Source organism: Lutzomyia longipalpis, chromosome 1 (assembly GCF_024334085.1).
Source record: "Lutzomyia longipalpis isolate SR_M1_2022 chromosome 1, ASM2433408v1".
NCBI classification, from domain to species: domain Eukaryota; kingdom Metazoa; phylum Arthropoda; class Insecta; order Diptera; family Psychodidae; genus Lutzomyia; species Lutzomyia longipalpis.
This window is the reverse complement of record NC_074707.1, coordinates 15,074,229-15,094,161: the sequence shown is the minus strand read 5'-3', so window position 1 is coordinate 15,094,161 and position 19,933 is coordinate 15,074,229. Positions and strand designations below refer to the sequence as shown.

The 19,933-nt window shown below is 38.8% G+C and overlaps 4 protein-coding genes across 5 annotated transcripts in view; 2 read left to right on the top strand and 2 right to left on the bottom strand.

Moving 5' to 3' along the window:
- The first annotated feature begins 636 nt into the window (after nt 1-636).
- LOC129791679 (alpha-mannosidase 2) lies at nt 637-5,960 on the top strand. The gene is made up of 4 exons (XM_055829964.1): nt 637-1,015; nt 1,093-1,661; nt 2,161-3,621; nt 4,539-5,960. Exons 1-4 carry the CDS (start codon nt 911-913, stop codon nt 5,749-5,751), a joined length of 3,348 nt encoding a protein of 1,115 aa, XP_055685939.1. The 5' UTR covers nt 637-910; the 3' UTR covers nt 5,752-5,960.
- Nucleotides 5,961-5,972: 12 nt separating this feature from the next.
- Nucleotides 5,973-7,324, bottom strand: LOC129792481 (HSPB1-associated protein 1). The gene has a single exon (XM_055831563.1). The coding sequence runs from the start codon at nt 7,299-7,301 to the stop codon at nt 6,093-6,095; it is 1,209 nt and encodes a 402-aa protein (XP_055687538.1). The 5' UTR covers nt 7,302-7,324; the 3' UTR covers nt 5,973-6,092.
- Nucleotides 7,325-8,590: 1,266 nt separating this feature from the next.
- On the bottom strand, nt 8,591-12,481 carry LOC129786943 (ionotropic receptor 40a). Its single transcript, XM_055822210.1, has 6 exons — nt 12,006-12,481; nt 10,497-10,665; nt 9,776-10,431; nt 9,525-9,703; nt 9,056-9,416; nt 8,591-8,984 (listed from the first exon to the last, which is right to left on the bottom strand). The coding sequence occupies exons 1-6, from the start codon at nt 12,479-12,481 to the stop codon at nt 8,591-8,593; spliced, it is 2,235 nt and encodes a 744-aa protein (XP_055678185.1).
- Nucleotides 12,482-13,631: 1,150 nt separating this feature from the next.
- Nucleotides 13,632-19,933, top strand: part of LOC129791814 (cation-independent mannose-6-phosphate receptor) — a 48,380-nt gene continuing 42,078 nt past the window's right edge. For both annotated transcript variants that reach the window (XM_055830354.1, XM_055830363.1), the window contains exons 1-5: nt 13,632-13,943; nt 14,109-15,497; nt 17,298-17,720; nt 17,797-17,914; nt 18,052-18,116. In XM_055830354.1, coding sequence (XP_055686329.1) covers nt 13,863-13,943; nt 14,109-15,497; nt 17,298-17,720; nt 17,797-17,914; nt 18,052-18,116 — 2,076 coding nt within the window. In that variant the 5' untranslated portion in view covers nt 13,632-13,862. The remainder of the gene's footprint in view (nt 13,944-14,108; nt 15,498-17,297; nt 17,721-17,796; nt 17,915-18,051; nt 18,117-19,933) is intronic.

Sequence of the window (19,933 nt, the reverse complement as noted above, 5' to 3'; positions counted from 1 at the left end):
TGGTATTTTTGGCGCTGTTTCCTCAAGAAAAAATGAAACGGTGCACATCACTGATACTGTCTCCCTCACACTTTGAGTTTTTCGCAGTTTTCCTGCGTTTTCCGCTGAATTTTCACTGGGAAATTGTGTTTTTTGTGACGAGGAAGCGACGCCGCGTTGATTGGCATCAAAAATTCCAAAGCTTCGCGAAAATTAATTCCGGGGAAAAAAAAAGTCATGTAAAAGACAAAAACGAAAACTGCCGGCGGCTTTTCCCGCCAAATTAATTTTCCCGAAAAACCGCTCGGAAAACCCCAGAACCCCCCGGAAAGCACGTCTCCCACCCCCACAATCCTTCCATACGGCAGGAAAAGCCGGAAAATTGCATATGGGCAGATAAAATTTGATTTTTCCGCAGCCACCAAAATTTTTCGGCGTAGTTCTCCGAATTTTGTAGTGGCAAAAAATCCGATGAATTTCGTCCCCAAATTTTTACTGAAGCTCCCCGAAGGCCCCCTAAGCGTTCCCGACTACTTCTGGAGCCCCAAAAATTAGTTTTTCCCGGAAAAATTAATTTTAAAAAATCACTAATTATGTTTCATTGATTTCCTTGAAACATGAAACATGACATCAATGTGAATCCTATCAAATTCCACCAGAGAAACCTTAACAAGTTTTTATTAGTTTAGGAAAATTTTTACACATTTTTTGAGAGAAGAAAAACACAAAATTCCCGTGAAAATTAGTGAAAATCCATACTGAGTGGCACGTGAAAATGGGAAATCAACTTCAATAGGATTGACAAAGCCATTAAATTAGCCCTGCTGGTGCCACGTAATGCGAAAATTGCTGGGAATCCTTATCGATTGAGCTGCAAAGTACTTCTCACCTAATCTGCTGAAGCTCCATTTGTGATAAGAGCCCCCATATAATGCGTATCCGGAAACGATCTGCCCTCCTATTGTCCTCAGCCATCATTTTGTTCTTCCTCTTCCTCTACGTGCTCATAAATCATGCAATTCCCAACGATAAGCCGGTAAGTTGCTTCCCCTCTTGCGTGGCATGTTTTCCACCCCCTTTGCACTTGTCTCATGCTCCCAAATTCCTTTTCAGAAATCAATGTTTATCCTTGAGAATAAACTGAAGGAGCTGCAGCATAATTTGAATAAGCACGCAGAAGAATTCGATGAGATAAAGAAGCAAATTGGTAATTTACATACGAATCAGAAGAGTCAGGAACAGCAGCTGGATGGGAATGATCTCGTGAAGGATTCCATCATAAATGCTGGGCAGTGGGGAGCCGATGGGGGCAATTCCGAATGCGCCAGCAAGCATGGAGAGGTCCCCTGGCCCAATATTCAAATGCTCGATGTCTACAGAGAGATGGAGTTTGATAATCCCAACGGTGGACCATGGACGCAAGGTTGGCGCGTGGAATATGATCCTCATCACTGGAATGCTCATCATAAGCTCAAGGTTTTCGTGGTGCCACACTCCCACAATGATCCCGGATGGATTAAAACCTTCGAAACGTACTATGAGCACGACACAAAGCCCATCCTGACGAACCTCCTGCGGCATTTGGAGGCAAATGAGAATATGAAGTTCATCTGGGCTGAGATTTCCTTCTTTGCACGGTGGTACGATGAGCTTTCAGCTGAAGCCAAGAAGAAGGTGAAGCGGTGAGTACCTGACGTGTTTTTATGAAAATCAATTGATTTCCTTATCGCAAACTTTGTACCTTCATCTCTACTTTATCTCAATGCGAAGTATTTATTTATTTTTTCAACTCCTGTGGTTATTTTGAAGATTTGCGTGAGATTTTATTCAGATCTCAGATTTCATTCCGGCTAAAAGGATCAAATTTTCTGAAATCATCATTTCTATGCTCCTGAAAGCTTCCAGGAAAAATTATTTAGGCTTGAACTTAAGAACAAACACTTGTGTCTCTTCATCAATGCTTTAAATTACTTTTCAACTCCTTTTTACCCAAAAATTCAGATAAGTTGATTGAAAACATTGAATTGCATTTTTAACAAACAAAGAAATGGTTGCGCTGTCAAGTCCTGACAGCTTTGACAGATCCTTTTTGCTGTCATGCCAGTATTGTTTCAAAATTCAAACTTTAACCGAATTATACCATAAATACAATTGAGAACAGAATATTTCCTCTTTCCACAGCATTGTGCAACGGAAACAGTTGGAATTTGTTACCGGTGGATGGGTGATGAATGACGAAGCCAATGCCCACTGGGTTGCTATTCTACAGCAACTAACGGAAGGGCAAACGTGGCTGAAAACAAACCTCAATGTCACCCCCACGTCATCGTGGGCAATTGATCCATTCGGCTACACGCCAACGATGCCCTACATCCTCAAGGGATCCGGTATGAAGCACCTTCTAATCCAGAGGACGCACTACTCTGTGAAGAAGCGCATGGCCAAAAATAAGGATCTGGAGTTCCGTTGGAGACAAATTTGGGACAGTACTGGTGACACGGATTTCTTCACTCACATGATGCCCTTCTATTCGTACGACGTCCCTCACACTTGTGGTCCCGATCCGAAGATTTGCTGTCAATTTGACTTTAAACGCCTCCCCGGGTATGGGTTAACATGCCCCTGGCGCATTGCCCCGCAGGCAATTGATGATAATAATGTAGCCAAGAGAGCTGAATTAATTGTAGATCAGTGGAGGAAGAAATCAGTCCTGTACAAGACGAGATCTGTGCTAATTCCACTCGGGGATGATTTTCGATACAGTCAGAGTTCAGAATGGGAAGCGCAGCGGGTGAACTACGAGAAGCTCTTTGAGTACATCAACAATGAGCCAAGTTTGAATTGTCATGCGCAATTTGCCACGCTCACGGAGTACTTTGACTCTGTGGCGAAGGAGAAGGATTTTGGGCAGTTCCCATCGCTAAGTGGGGACTTCTTCACCTATGCCGATAAGGATGATAACTACTGGAGTGGATACTTTACGTCGCGACCCTTCCACAAACGCCTCGATCGTGTTCTCATGAACTACCTCCGTTCGGCTGAGATGCTCCACGCGTGGTCAACGTGGGACCACGAAGCTGGATTCGATGGGCTCCTTCGCAATGCACGACGAGCACTGTCGCTATTCCAGCACCACGATGGAGTGACGGGAACGGCAAAGGATCACGTGATGAAGGACTATGCAGCAAGGATGGTGGATGCGGTGCGTGCATCCAAGTTTGTCATTCAGCAGGCGGTATACAAACTCCTGACGAAACCCTCAATCTACCAGCCAGACTACAAATTTACCTACCTCAATTTGGATGATTCTCGCTTTCCCATACCGGACGAGAGTAGGCCCACCATTATAATTGGGGATGAGATCCCCTATAAATACGTTGTTGTGCACAACTCCCTGCCACAGCCACGTGAGGAGCTGGTGGAATTCCTCATTGCAAAACCCTTTGTTAGCATCAGGGATCTCGATAAGAATGTCATTCCTGGCCAAGTGAGTCCTGTGTGGTCTTGGCATCGTGGTGGCTTCACAACGTACGCCCCACAAGCTTCCACGACAAAATATCGTATGTCCTTTAGAGCTTCCGTACCACCTATGGGGCTCAAAGTCTACATGATTCTATCTGCCAATTCTGCTGCGGAGAGTCAGTAAGTAATATTTTCTTTATTTCTGTATGTGTTCATGCGTATGGTTGACTCACAAAGAGGAAGAGCTCCTCTTATGCTTTATACTTCATTAACGGGAATACAGCACATTGTTCCTCTCCTTTTTCTAATTCTACATCTTATAATTTAATTTTTTATTCATTTCTCATGTTTGCGTCACTCGAAAAATTTTCACCGTTCAGCCACCATATTTCTTTTCGGGGCGAGTTTCATCTTCAAATTGTCAGTGCACTATTTGTACGTTTTACTTTCAATGGCACCGGGATGCACTGCCCCCAACAGTTTTTTTTACACAATACTCTCCTGCTGATAAGGGCTGACACTTTCTCCTCATCCGCGGTTACTTTATTCAATTTGAAGAAATGTTCGAATCTCTTCAAATTAATTTCAAAGTCGCCCTCCTTTCCTGGTATAAAAGCCTCCATTGATCCCACCCATCCCGAGTGTCCTGGAGCACTTACCGCAGCTGCTGCTTGGCTATCTTGCGCCATAAGAAGAGCTCCTCTTATGCTCTTTAATTTATACTTCATTAACGAGAATATAGCACAATTTCTTTTGTTTATTTGAGAGATTTTCTCAGTTTTTTTTAAATGTGAGGTTATGGCGTATAAACGCTTAAAATGTGCTTGAAGTTCCAACGACATTTAATAAGTTTCATATTTGACAGTTCTAACCGTTCTAATAGAAAAACACAGAAGATGTGTCTGAAAGAAACACAAATAAAAATCATTTTCTAATACTTTATTTACTCTTTTATGCTCTAGAATAGTTAAATCTATGCAAAACACAAACAGAATTAACCGTTTTTACAATTCAGCCCTCGATATTCTACCAAATAACATTCAAAAAATGGCTACGACATTCTTGTTTTAGAAAGAATTTTCTTTTCTTTGTTCTAGTGGTATAACCTATCCGAAAATCACAATAATGACCCATACACCATTCTCCTTGAGTCTCGGTGACTATCCGAGTCAAGTGGAGTTCACAACGCCCAAAGAGGTGTCCCTGCATGCGGAAAATGGTGCCTCAGTGGCATTTACAAATCAGGGATTCCTCAAATCCATGACGGTTGATGCGAATGCCCCAACAATGCCAATTCACGTGGAATTCATGAAGTACGGAGCGAAGAAGGGACCAGATAGGAGTGGGGCGTACCTCTTTATGCCTGATGGACCAGCAATGCCGCTCTTTTTGGGTAATTTGACGACACTCGTGAGTCGCGGGGAGCTTGAATCGAGCGTCGCAACGGGACTACCGTTTGCAATTCATGAGTATATCATGCGTGACGATGGGTTGGAGATTAGGAATTTGGTTGATATTGGAGATATGGGAAATACGGAGATTGTCATGCGGTTCTTGACGCCAATCAACAGTGGGGAATTCTTCTATACGGATTTGAATGGATTCCAAGTGATAAAGCGACAGAGATTTAGCAAAATTCCCCTTCAGGCTAACTACTATCCTGTTCCCACTTCGATCTTCATTGAGGATGAGACCTTCCGGTTAACGCTGCTAACGGCTCAATCATTGGGAGGATCGTCTCTGAAGTCTGGGCAATTGGAGATTATGCAGGATAGACGATTGAATCAGGACGACAATCGTGGATTGGGACAAGGAGTGTTGGATAATCAACCGATTACGAATATCTTTCGACTTGTTCTTGAGCTACGGGACGCTTGTGCAACATGGGATTCCAGATATCCCGGAGGATTCCTCACGTCGAATGTTCACTGGCAACTGACCACCCTGACGTATCCAATGGATAAGTTGGTATTTCACGAGAATGCCTGGGTGGGAATGTTGCCGACTTTTGGGGAGAATCACGAACCTGCTGAGAAGGGGATTGAGGTTGCAGCCCTAAGAGATCTTCCTCATGTGTCCAAAGGAGGCAAATCAACCCTCGGAATTGTCCTGAGACGAACGCAGTTGGAGAAATGCAGCACCGATCCCAATTTGGAGGGCAATGTCAATTTGAAGCGACTCTTTGGGATTGAGGAGAACAAGGATATCTTCACGGCACCACTAACACTTCTCAAAAAAGAAACTTCCGTGCCGTCAGATGAGATAACTCTCTGCCCCATGGAGATGAAAGCCTTCATTGTGGGCAGATAAAATCCCACAAATGGCGCATAAATTGTGAAGAAAAAAAAAAAGAAAATAGCACTATTTTGTGTTTGTGATTTACAAAGTGTAATCTGTATTAAGGTTTATGTTTTAAATGTACCTTTTCACCATTATTGCTTAATTTTTTCCGTTTTTAGGAAATCCTGTTCGGACGCCGCAGGACATTACGGATAATAAAAATCGATATAAGAAAAAAATCTTTTGAATGGTTTTCTTGGCCTTTGTTAGGTTTATTTCGTACTTTTGACGTTTCGGATTGATTCGTGTCTTTCCTCAGGTCCTTAAGGTGTTTTTATGCTTCTCTTTGGAACTCCTGGTGGCTCTTTAAATCAGGAATCAGCTGCAGTTGCCTTTTTCAGCTTCAAATAACATTCCTTCATCCTCTCAATGGCTTCAACATTGCAGAGAGAATTAATTAAATTCGTCAATTGTTCTGTGGATGTCCTCTGTTGGGCAGTTAGTTCAGGAAATCTCCAGGATTCATCGAATCTCTTTTGGTTCTCCGTTAAAATTTGTGTAAATTCTTCCTTTGTGGCTTCTCTCACGAACTCAGCAGAAGTGTTTTTGGCCAGTAGATCTGAAAATTCTTCATCTGATACGTCGCTTCTGTATGAAGGTGCTCTTCCTGAATCCTTGACACTTGAGAGATAATTAAGAATCCTGAGATGTTGCTGAAGGAATTCAGAAGGATCCTCATCAAAGTCCTTCAATTCATTCGGATAAATCATAAATTTCCTTATTTGTGGTTCAACATTGCGAAGGAATTGGAAGATAATACTTTTAACGAAGCATTCCTGCATTTGAGCATCTGTATCCTGTTCAATGGGAATCCAGGCATTAAGTGCCAGAGCTGTGTCCAAGTTCTCCACAAAATGCCACCACTTTGGAGGAACGATCAGGACATCTCCTGGAGCAAGGGTGACAATGTGAGCCTTCTCCGCAATGGCATTGAACTGACAGAGATCACCAGGGCTGAAGAAATTCAACCCACTGTAGACGCTGCTCTCTTCAAAAGGAATCCTAGTGGGGCGTAAATCACTTTCCGGACTAAAGAGAATCCATCGTTTGTGCCCAAATACCTGAACAACAATATTCCTACCGTATGTGTCATAGTGGCAGGATGTGTGGGCACCTCTGCTGCCAAGCCACAATGTTATGTCTTCCTTAATGTCCGGAAACCCGAAAGGAGCGAAATCGATTTCATCTCTCATCCTCTCTGAAAGTTCCCTGAAACTCTTGTAGCCAAATGACAGCCATCTTCCTTTCCCCTCGTGCGATGGACAACTTGTCAGGAAGTCCTGAAGGGTCATCTGAGGAGTTTTCTCCCTAAAATGCTCCCACTGAGGGACTGATCCATGCTTCAGAGGAGCTGTATCAAAAATCACTCCTCCCGGATTTATTTCATCAAATATTTTGCAGAATTCACTTAAATCAGATCCTAGGCACTTCCATGGAACACCCAAACCTCTCAAAACAAGGGATTTTTCCACTTTTAGGGCGATTTTTGATATATTTTCCGGGGTCGAATTTGCACACATTTTCCATACAAAATCAGTAAAATGCAAACAATAAACATTTGATAGGCTTCTAAAAGTGACTTTGTTGTGTTTTTATTTGAAAATCATTCGCGATTAACGGTGTAACGGTCTTCAGAAGTTTTGGAAATTAGGGAAATTAACACACTGACGACGGGTAAAATACTTCCCAAAGGTTTTTTACACGACATGTAACAATTAGTCACTGGCGTCCAGAAATGTTACCCGGTGGGACCATGGTGTTCTTATGTTCTTCGCACGTTATCAGAAAATATTTATTTGACACAATATTCAGTTATGTGTAACACAAATTTTTTTTAATATAAAATTATCGCAAAGAAAACACAATTTAGTTTTCAAAAATCTTTGGACATATTTGGCATTTTTTCTCATGCCAACATAACCGCACTTTTATATTCATGTGGAAAAAAGTCAGATTTATGGGATAATTTCAGTGAAAATCTCTCAGACGAGTTTCCTTTTAGTTTTTATCACAAAAATTAAATTGAGGTTATGTAAGAGGAAAATTTTCTTTTCGTAAAATATATAACCTAAATCACCTGATGATAACGTCAACAAGCAGGTTGACTTTTTTATTCTAAAAATTCTGAAAACTTCATAATACATGTATTTAGCTAATATCTACTCTGTGACAGTGTGATTTAAAAAAATCTAGAATATTCTAAATACTTAGTCTGTTATTTCTATTTCCGTCATAGGATAATATCCAGAATTATCATTATCTAGAATATTCTAGATAAATCCTTTTTCTTGTCACAACTAATTTGAAATCTTTTAAATGCTGATTTCAAATCATTTCATAAATTTAATAAATAATAGATTTATTAATCATATATGAACACCTTACGAGTCAGCAATCAAAATTGGCTGAAAAAATGTTGGAGAAGTTTTCCTACCGGGTAAATGTCAAACGCAAAAAGAGTGGCAAATTGTTACAGCGTACAGAATTGAGAACTGTCAGTGGACGCCGATGTGCGTCAAGCCGTCCAGGATGTGTTAAGTTTTTAAAGATAAAATAGAATAATAAATTAAAAATATTATAATAAAATGAGATAGGGATTAACGGAGTTGGGAAATGGATGCATGACACTTTTTTTTGCCTAGAAGGCTTTCCCGTAGAAATGTGAAAATGGTTTTTTTTTGGATAGAGAATATGCTGTTTAAAGCCCTTAAAGACTTAAGATTGACTAAATTAGCCCCATTAGCCCCAATCACCCCATACTTTAAATAAAATTAAGGAAATGCAAGAGAGAGCGTTCAAATAATTTAATTTAATCATCTTCTTCATTGAAACAATCCTGTAATTCACTACCAATGAATGTAATACATTTCAATGAAATATTCTTTATGTAGCACCAAATTTTCTGAAGAAATTTAATTAAATATTTTATATAATTCCTCCGTGGTTTTTTCCATTCGCACTCAAGTAGAAGAACAATTCCCGAAAGGATGTAGCCAATGAGGAGGGTGTAGAAGGCTCCTTGGAGTAATTTAAGGCTGACTGGCTTTAGAATGTGCTCCTCTTCGAAATTAATCTTTGCCGGTTTCTGGGATGTTTTGTCAATTTCCTGCTTTGGTGTCTTTATCTTTGTTGACTCAAACATCTTTTCGTATTCCTTATTGGTCATACGATCCAGGATTCCGCTCTCAAATAAACGAATTAGTCTGCAAAAATTGTTAAAAAAAAGGATATTTCAGAGGAATAAGAGATTAAAGAGAATTATTATGTATTCTACATATTGTTAAGGATGTCGAGGAAAGGACATCCATTGGGCACAGCAACGGCTGAATATCTTGTGTAGAGTTTTTCACTTAATTGAAATTTTTTCACACCATAGCGCTTCATGTTGAAGAAAAGGGTTTCCCGCCCACCGAGAACAACTTTCCTATCGCTCATCATCACCATGTAGACCCCCTCCTCAATGGATGATATCAAGTATGATTCATTGGATTTGCGATTCTGTGCCATCATCATCGAATGGAGCCGGTGAAATATCTCCGTGCCATTCTCCAAAATCGCCAACGAAGCACTTTGTCGTTCCACATACAATTCGTACCCCTTCCACTTCATTGCTGCTTCTAATCGATACAAATCATCTGCAAATTAAATGGAGAGAGGGTGGGTGGGTGTGTTTGGGGAGGAAATTCAAAATGCACACGAAAGGGGTATTAGAGGTGTATAGGTATGCTGTGTAGGCTATATACTTATCGGTGCCTCCCGTGCTGGTCGTGCCAATTGCGATGTGAGCTGTGCTGAATAGAAATCCCCCAAAATGTACGTTGCAGAGAGCCAGAGGATTAGAGAGACAAATCTAGCGCGATTTCCTCCGTATGGCAAGCACGCACTCTGTTTCAGAAATAAATTAATTGTGAACCAAATGCACCTGTAGGGGGACGAAAAAATACTCTGCTGAATCCTTTTTTTTTATTAAAATGATTTTCAAATATTCAATTACCGTTCGAGTAGATTCTGTGGCAATTTCCTCCTTTTTGCGATGGGTTTCAGAGGACGAAGTCTTCGTGGTACACCGTAATTCATTTCATCAATGTAATCAATGTGATGAAAGAAATTATTCTCTTTGACTTTCCGCGTGGATTTCCGCCACCACTGTGGCACTATTATGACCAGGTAAAGTACAGGACCCGATGCTATCACAGTGAGAATCAGTGCTGGCCACACATTCATCCGAAAGGGACGTACAAGGGCCAGAGCTTCACTAAGACGACGTGGAGCGTGCGTTACAAAAGCCCCCGAATCAACCAGGGTGAAGAATGAAAACTCAACAGCTTTACTCCGTTCACTCGTGATGGCAATGTCGCCCAGAAGGAGATTAGCTTCCCTCCTCTGCAGCAACCCCAATCCACCGGAGAATGTTAAATTATCACTGGATCCAATGGCTGAACCCTGAGTACGTTCAGGTGGATCGATGTACTTGAATGTGAAATTCATCTTCTTTGCCAGCAATTTCAGCAGATTATCATCTCGACCACCCACAACTTTGAATAAGGGTGTCTCCTCGTACTCCATATTCCCATACTCCACGGGGAACGTTGAGTAGGTCTCATTGTCAATGGTTTCATTTTGGTAGACCACAAAGTGCCATGGAGGGGACTGAAGAATTTTTTTAAATTAATCTTAATTCTTTTTAAAAATTATTTTGTAAAAATATCCCTTACATGGATAACAGGGATGATTAGAACTCTCCCATCGAAATCGCTGTAAACGTGAGCTATTTCCGGTAGAACGGGGAATCTGAAGAGACCTAAACTGTTGCCATCGTACCAATTAACAAGAACAAGGATTCCCTTTCCATCTGGAGTGGCCTGGTTGTAGTAGATCCTTAAACTAAAAGGATTTTACTTCATTTTTCAATTTTTTTTAATTGCAGAAAATGCTGTAAATAATGTCCTTAACCCTTGGAATGCGGAGCGGGGTCGTTGAACGACTCCAGCGCTATATTTCGTGCTATAACTCAATAAATATAAAAGATAGCGTTCCCATCTTTTGGAAATAAGTTCCTTGGTTATCTGAGGAGGTTGTGTGAAAATTTCAGCTCAATCCGACCACCACAAGAAAAGTTATTAAGAAAAATGTAGAAGAAGGGAATTCAAAAATTGGTGTAACGGTCATGCTGCGGAAAATTTTTTAGAGCATAAACAACATAAAACATAATTAGAAGCATGTAAATGTGCAAAACAATAAAGAATATTCGAGAAATATTGTCATTTATCACGTTGCGGGAAGTGAGGGGAACGTGGGGAAGAGTGAAAAAAAAATTGCAGTTGGGGTTAACTTTCTTGGCAAATTTCTCAAGAAGAAATTGTGAAAAATGAGTGAAAAATGTTTTTCCCTAATATCTTCTTCTACGTGTTTCCGGGTGGCGAATTTGTGATGCAAGGGGCAAGAGGACTATATAAGGAATCTATAGGCACTAACCCGACAACTCCAGGTTGTATAATTTGGGAGAAAATTGGCCTTCTTTTTGGGGTCGTTCAACGACCCCACCTTCGCATTCTACGTAACCTCCAAGGCCTCCGCATTCCAAAGGTTAATATTTAAAGCTTTAAAACTTTTCCAGAAAAATATTGGGAAGAATTTTCTTGATAATATAAAAAATATTTTGCCTAGAAATATTTGTCTGTGCGCAGCTTCTCGTTAATGAATAAATATTTGTGTATGAATTTAAAGTTTTTTTTTCTTAATTAAAAATTTATAAATCTTTCCTTATCAATAATGGCAATAATTTTAAAATCCTCATAAATATTAATATATCGATAATAAAATATATATTAATAAAACTTAGGGTTCATTTATGTTAAAACTCCTTTCTTTTGGGGTCAATTCTGTTTAAAAAATTAACTTTTTTTTTTGGGTCGCTTTCTGTTAAAAATCTTTACTTTTAATGTTGATTCTTTTAGAAATCTTTTCTTTTGGAGTCAATTCTGTTAAAATCTTTACTTTTGGAATTGATTCTACTAAAAATCTTTTCTTTTGGAGTCAATTCTGTTAAAATCTTTACTTTTGGAATCGATTCTGTTAAAAATCTTTTCCTTTTATTGGGTCGCTTTGTGTTAAAAATCTTTTCTTTTTTACAATTCGTCATTTATAAGATTTTTAGTGTTCTTATAAAAATCTTATGAGCTTTTCAACAGAATCGACTCGTTATAAATCTCCAAAAATCCTACACATTGGGCCTCGGCGTGGTCAGAATTACAACTTTGAGTGGTTCCTTGAGATTGAGGGAATTCTTCCTGGGCAAACTGTGGGATCCCCAGTAGAAAATGAAGAGATTGAGACGATGATCCAGAACGCGATACTGAATTTCAGGCACAATTTCACTCGGTTCAGAAAAAATCAAACTCGTCGTTTCAAGAGAGTCCCCCATGCAGCTCTCAATGTGACTAAAAAAGTCGTCTGAATTGAAGAAAATTGCCGATTTTAGTTGCCTCTCGTGCACTTTTATGATGAATTTATTAATATCATAGGTGGAATTTTCATCTGGGTAGAAAATAACAAGACTTTTAATATCCAGAGATTTAACAATTTCCACAAGACCAATCATGAGTTCAGTTTCAGAATTTTCTTCTGGATCCTCTTCAAGGAATGCATAAAATCCTGGAAAGAGGATTAAAAGGCAGCACAAAGCACAGATTTTCCGCATGTTTGAAATGAAAGAAAACCGCCAAGAAACTGAAGAAATTGAAGGGAAATTTTATGTATTTATAGGGTGAATGCAAGGGAGCATAATTATTGTTTTATGCTGTCTTCATTTCTATTATGATTGGCACCTGAAATTGTTCTGACATTTAAATGCATTTATTGCTTTTTTTAGCGGCCCAGAAATAAAGGAAAGGAATGCAGGTCAACGACTTGAAAGATTTAATTTATTGAGCTTCTCTGATTAAAAAAAAATTAACGTTATTAATTAAATAAATTAAATATTTTTTTTTAAATCTATAGTAAATAAAGGATTTCGTGTATGCATTTCTACACCGGTGGTCCGATTGCGATGAAATTTGGTACAGAGTCTCCTGATACCAGGCGGTTTTCACCAACTTTTTGCAGAAAAAAAGTGAAGAAAACTTCACGTAAGAGTGATCATCTAATAAAAAAAGAATCACAGCTAAAATGTATCCGTGATAAACTCTCGTAAGATTTTCCCGGTTTTCACATTTCTTTTAAAGCGCTAAAGCCTTCAGGAGCGAGTTCAGGAGTTTATCAAGGGAGTTTTTCACTCTTGGAGAATTCATGCCCAGGAAGCGACGCCGTGTCTATTGGCATTAAAAACTCCAAAAGTCACGAAAATCCATTTCCGGGAAAAAAGTGCGTGTAAAATCCCCAAGCGTCAAAATTACGAATTTGTATTATTAACCGTCAAAATTTCCGCGGGCCTTAATTTTCAGCAGCAGCCGTAAGTAAGGCTGTATTCTCTAAGAGTGAAAAACTCTCGTGATAAACTCCCGAAGGCTTTTTGCAGTGAAAAAGTGAGGAAAATTTCACGTGAGCATGATCCTTGATAAACTCCTGTAAGATTTTCCCGGTTTTAAGTTGCTTTTAAAGCGCCAAATCCTTCAGGAGTTTATCACGGGAGTTTTTCACTCTTAGGGAATTTATGCCCGAACCCCAAAAATGCGTTTTATGCCCAACAATTTAGGAAAAAGCAAGTAAAATTGCACTTTTGGAAAAGCAAAAATAAGTCCGTTAAAATTCAAATATTAGATGGAATTTAGCATGGAATACTGATGGGAAACTCCGCGGATATTTTCCCACCGAGATACTTTATGGGGAGAAAAGCGCGCGCATCCAGAAACTGTCACAGAAATTTTGTTCAGTGTGGTTGAAAAACAGTGACTCAAAAAATAATCTAATCGGTGAAAAAGTATCATATTATCGTGTAACAGCAAATTTTGATCCCAGAAGACTCTCGTAGTGTTTCTTGAGAACCACTTAGAGTGCTGAAAGAGTGAAAACTTTTGAGTTATTTAGTGTAACGCGGGTTTTTTTGTTAGTGTGTCGAGGCCCTGAACCCCCCCGAACTTGCAATGTTTTGCAATTTCGCCGTAAAATTCCTCACCTTGCTTGCCCTCCTGTCCCTCCGTGGCTGCGACGGTCTGGACAAATTGGTGAGTTTGCTTCTTATCAGATAGCGATCGTTGATTGCCTTTGTTCCTTTCTTTTCTCCCACACACACCCTTATCTCGAGCAATGAAAAGTTTCTACGCAAAAGCTGCAACCACAATGGATGATTACTGAAATCCCTTTTTTTGCATTTTTTTATCCTTTTGCAGGAGGTAACTGGGGATGGATGCAAAGTGACTGAACCCATCTACAATTCAACCTTCGACCTGGGGAGCCTCCAGTCGGATTTGGGTCATTCTGTGAATCTCGGGAAGGATAAGATTGAATTTAATCTCTGTGGTGCTGTATCGAAGAGCTGCAATGGGACAACAGGAGTTGGTGCCTGCCTGCACGCCAAGGGCAAAGATAAAGTGTTGGGTATGGAGCACACCCTTAAGCTATCAAATGGGCGATTCCACTTTGATTTCTCCGGAGAGAAGTGCTCAGCCAGTAAGAATTATTCTCTCTCGGTGATTCTCCAGTGCGACTACACCCCCGTAAAGGATCCATTCAGTGCTAAACGGAGTAGCGATGGTTGCACATACGTCGTAATGTATCGCACAAAGATTGCATGCACACCAACTTCCGCGAAACCACTTGACTCCTGCTCCATACCTCTGAACTCATTTACAACAATCAATCTCTACCCACTTGCAATGGTCAATCATGTTGTTGACGACCGCAACGGGGGCACATTCCTTATAAATATTTGTCGACCAGTTCTCTGGGATCTGGATGCAATGTGTCCACCCGGAACGGGGGTGTGCTTTGTCAATCGCACCGAAACGGATTTGACAAAGAGATTCCAGAATTTGGGGACAATTGATAAGCCAACGATTGATAATGGTACCCCATCGGTTAAGATGATCAGTCCAGAGCTCTGTTCAAGCGACACAACACGCCACGTATCCTCAATCATCACCTTCCAGTGCGACAAGACGGCTCGGATTGAGAAGATTGAATTCATTGGCTATCAAGATTGTCAGTATGAGTTTGTTTGGCCCACATCGGCTGTCTGCGAAACCCTCGAACCATGCACAGCTGTGGATCCAAAGTCTGGCTTCAAGTATGACCTTCGGCAGCTGTCGAAGAAGCCATACAATGTCACCCATGATAATCACACGTACACCTTCGGGGTGTGCTCTGCCCCACTAACACCCTGCCTCGAATCATCCGGGGCGTGCGAAATCTTTCCCACAGAAACCATCGGCTTGGGTATTGTCAATGATAAGCTAATGATTAATCAAACTGGAGCACCTTTCCTCAAATACTCCGGCGGGGGGATGTGCAAGAAGAACAAGGAACCCTGGCATACGGTAATTGAGTTCGTGTGCGCAGAGTCGGGCATGGAGAAGGGACCAAAGATAATCGAGAACACAGATTGTCGTCTCATCATCCAATTCGTAACGGATGTCATTTGCCAAGAAAAACAAATCTCCTGCCAGACCACCAATAGCTCCTTTGACTCCGTTATTGATCTCACCCCCCTCATCAAGTATACGGAAAACTACGTCGCAAACATTAGTTCGGAGATAAAGGGAGACAATGCAAAGAGTCAGGTAAGAGCTTCATTAAAAGTTCTTTTAAATGTTTTTGCGGGAAAAAAATTTATTTCATAATATTAAATTTAATTTAATTTACCTAAAAATTACGTAGATGTTGTGTCTTTAATTGCTTTATATTGCGTGGAGTCATCTGCTCTGCCTACACTCACACGATTTTTAAAATAAATAATAGAAAACTTTGTATTCGAAAAGACATTTCTATATGTAAAGCAATTATATATTATCTTAGATCTCTATATATAAATTAAATATTTGCTAATTTTCTGAAATGCCTCAAGTGGAAAGTTTTAATTTTTTCTCAACTATCGACAAATTCTAAAAGTATCAGAACAACTTCTCCGTAGAAATGCAAGAATAAATAAAATAATTTCTAAATTCATTGAGAAATACAAGTCGTGAAAATTAAATGAAAAATTATAAAAAAAAGAAGAGAAAGAAAACAATTCGAGTCATTTTTCTTGAGAAATAAAACTCAAGACAAGCGAAATTTTATCTCTTTTATACCAGACATTGCTTTTCTGATAATTTGTACAATAAATAAAGATTATCGTTGTGGTAAGCAAAAAAAAAAACTATTCGGGAATTTTTTTTTGAATAAACCAAAAATTCCATAAAAGTTATCAAGAGATTTATTAGTCATATTTACTTTTCATATGAGTCAAAAATTTATAAATAAAATAAAATAGGGTAAACTGGAGTGAAGTTGGTCTTACAAAGTTTTTTGATAAGCCCGAAAAATTGTATTTCTTCGCCAGATAAGAAAAGAAAAGTTTTTTATAGGGGAATGTTGCTTAATTCGGACCTCATCTTGGTGTTTTCATAAATAAAAGAATAATTTTATTTCATTTTATTTAAGAAATATTTAAATATTTGAGATTATTCTGCGTAATCTTCAAACACTTCAGGTTTTTGCTTTAGAGATTAAAGGTGTTATTTCTATGCTAAAAATTACATAAAAAAGATCTTAATGAGTGGATTTTGAAGTGTTGAAAAAAATGTCAAACTTCAGAAAGAAACGTCAAATTTAGAAAAATAAACGTCAGATGTTTGAAAAGAAATGTCAGGCGTACTAAAAAAAACGAAACTAAAAGAGAAATGTTAAACGTTAGAAAAGCAACGTCAAGCTTTTGAAAATAAAATGTGAAGCTTTTTAAGTAAATATCAAACGTTTCAAAGGGAATGTGAAACACCTTAAAGAAGTGTCAAAGGTTAGAAAAAAAATGCCAAACGTTTTTAAAAACGTTAAAAACTAAAACAAGAAATAGAAGTGTAAGAAAAGAAACATCAAACGTTAGAGAAAAGTCAAATGTTTTTAGAGAAATGTCAAACGTTAAGAAAATAATGTTAAAGTTATGAAATTAAAGACTTCGAACGTTAAGAAAAGAATTTGAATCGTTAAAAAAGAACGACAGATTTTCAAATGTCAAAAGTTCGACAGGAAAAATCAAACGTTAGAAATGAAACGTCAAATGTCAAAAAAATCATATACAAACTGTCAAAAACAGCTTATTTGAATGCAACGGTCATTAATACGGGTTTGATCTTAAAAAAACGACTGTTCATTCGCTCTTTTTAATCTATTTTGAGGGTCACGTTTTTCTTTGTTTAAACACTTTCTGTATACATATTTTGACTTCAACTCTGCTATATAGAATTTTCAAAATATTGCGAAATATGTTATACAAAATATAATAAATTTTGACCTCAAAGTTATTGGCCCTTTCCTCTTGTGCTATTGTACCTATTATTTAGTGACATTCATGGTACAAAATATTATCCTTTTCATCCTTTTAGTACTACATCAATGTATGTCGCCCACTTGTGCCACAATATGGACTGAGTTGCCCGGGTGGGTCTGCAATATGTCAGGCTACCATTGAGAATGGGAAGCCGGAGAGTGAGAAGAGTCTGGGGTATCCCGATGTATCCCTAACTATGGTGAACACAGCGGCTGGATCGAGGGCACAGCTAAAGTATTTGCGAGGAAGTGACTGTCCTGCTGATAAGGACACCAAACTCTCCTCTGAAATAAACTTTTCGTGTGACCCAAAAGTTGGTCGAGGAAATCCCATCCTAAAGACCATAACGCACGACTGTCTTTATGAATTCGAATGGGCAACCAATGTAATTTGCCCCACGTACAAGTGCGAATTCTCAAAGAAGCACTGCTCCATCCACAACGAGCAGACAGATAGCGATTTTGACTTGAGTGACTTGGTAATTTTTCACCCACAAAATTTTCTTACACATTCACCCAACTGGAATTTAGATTTTAATTGCTCTCCCAAAATAGGTGAAATCCAATCCGAAGTTGAATGAAATGAAATTCTGTGAACTCGACAAGTACCAAGTTATGGCTGATTATGCTCAAGGCAGTGTGAAGGTGTTTTCGAGTACCAAACAGAAATGCGGTGAGTGAAAATATTGTATTCCAAATTGACTATGAGAGTTGAGAGTTGAAAGAGAGAGGATATAATCATGAATTTTGTGTGAGAATCTATCCAGAGGGGATTCTAACCAATTTCACGGGAATTTATTTTATTTTCAGGTGATATGAATATTGAAGTGAGACTGAATTGCAATGGCGATGAGCGAAATTCCTCAACGAAAGATGTGAGTAGACAATTTTATTTATTTTCTCTCTCGTATATGCGGGTATATTGATATAATGTAATTTTGAAATATGTATAATGTTTGTTGTACGCGGTGTATGGGAGGAACAACGATGCGGGATGGCGGGAAGACAATATCGCAAAGTTCCGTCAATACACTCAATTACAATAATATTGTTAACATTTAACACACAAAGGTTAAATTGATAATGACTGCAACGGTATACCCGCGCTCATGACAGAAAACTTGTCATCAAATGTGCTATTTGCGCGAAATAAATTAATGTGGCGTCTATTTGCAAAACTCCCACACACACGAAATTAATTGATAAAAGTTTAGTTTTATAGTTAAATTAGTTGGTATACCACAATCGTGTCATATTAGTTGGTATACCACAATCGTGGCATACCAAGTATTGTAATCGTCGGAAAAACCGACCACCTCGGATCGGGCTCAAACTTGGTATGAGCACGTTTTGGACATCCCACATTACGAAAATGGTGGTGGAAAATTTTTGATCCGGCCGGCCGGCCGGCCTGCCGGCCGGTGCGCCATATTTTGCCTTATAAGTCGAGAAAGGTAAAAGATAGAGACTTCCGGTTTGAAGTTTTCTATAGAAATGTGGGTGTAAATTTTCTTTTTTTCGCATTTTCGAAATCCAAGATGGCCGCCATCCGCCATTTTGGGATATTGTCAACCACTTCCCTTATAGTTAGAGGTCTGAAATTTTAGTATGTTGTAGGGCTTAGTGAGACGTTTTCATCAACAATTCATACTTGACAATCGGTCAAGCCGTTTAGCAAATATGGCGGCCTAAAGCAAAAAGTGTTTTTTCGATATAACTTGAGAACGGCTTGACCGATTTTGATCATCTTGGTATCAAATGAAAGGTATTGAGAAGCCCTACAACTGTTTAGAACATTTAATGTTTCAAAAACATCCGCAAGAGGCGCTAAAAACAAAAACAAAAATTGCATAACTTTAAAGGGCAATATCTCCGAATCCCCATTAGGCAAATCTTTTAAATTTTGATATGTTGTAGCCTGACTCAATATCTTTCACCAGTCCGAAAATGAAGAAAATCTATGTCGCCGTTTAGGAGATATGGCCATTTGAAAAATTCTTGAATTTGAAAAGTTCTAAGAGTCATATCTCCTGAACGGCTTCTCCGATTTGGCTCAACTTGGTATCAAATTAAAGGTTTTGCAATTATCTACAACTTTCTAAAACATCAGAAACCTCTAGAACCATTCCTTGAGGACAAAAAGTGCAAAAAACTGTTTTGGTAGAACTAAAATCCGCCATTTTGTGTTCTGGATGTGACCTTGAAATGTATCGAAATATATGTCAGATTATAGCTTATTTCAATACCTTTTTCATAACTAGTCAAGAAATTTCTGTATGTGCAATAGAACTTGAGATATAACCATTTTTGTCTTTCAAATTGATGAATTTCATAAAAAAATCACCTTTGCCTACTAATACTACTTAAAAATTAAATTTCAACGCATAGACTGACCCATCCGCGTTGTGGTATACCAACTCTAATAACTGGACGCGTTATGATTGACTTTTCAAAAGGATCAAAGAGGAATTCAACTCATAGATTAAATCATATAATTATTTGACATAGTTCTCCGCAAAATTGATCTTAGTTGGGTTCTAAAATTAGGGGTTGATTGTTTCTTGTGGGGTAAAGATTTACTTAGAAATTTTGAATAGAAGAAATTAAACTTGAGAAAGCCGTCTTTGAGGCAGGAAAAATTGAAAAGTTTCGTAATAATCTGAAGAGCACAAAATCTATATTTTAATAATTA

Coding starts and splice junctions, on each gene's coding strand:
- LOC129791679 (XM_055829964.1), top strand. CDS start 911: ATGCGTATCCGGAAACGATCTGCCCTCCTATTGTCCTCAGCCATCATT. Junction 1,016..1,092: donor CAATTCCCAACGATAAGCCG/GTAAGTTGCTTC, acceptor ATTCCTTTTCAG/AAATCAATGTTTATCCTTGA. Junction 1,662..2,160: donor GCCAAGAAGAAGGTGAAGCG/GTGAGTACCTGA, acceptor CTCTTTCCACAG/CATTGTGCAACGGAAACAGT.
- LOC129792481 (XM_055831563.1), bottom strand. CDS start 7,301: ATGTGTGCAAATTCGACCCCGGAAAATATATCAAAAATCGCCCTAAAA.
- LOC129786943 (XM_055822210.1), bottom strand. CDS start 12,481: ATGCGGAAAATCTGTGCTTTGTGCTGCCTTTTAATCCTCTTTCCAGGA. Junction 10,666..12,005: donor ACCACGCCGAGGCCCAATGT/GTAGGATTTTTG, acceptor AAATCCTTTTAG/TTTAAGGATCTACTACAACC. Junction 9,704..9,775: donor CCACAGAATCTACTCGAACG/GTAATTGAATAT, acceptor GTCCCCCTACAG/GTGCATTTGGTTCACAATTA.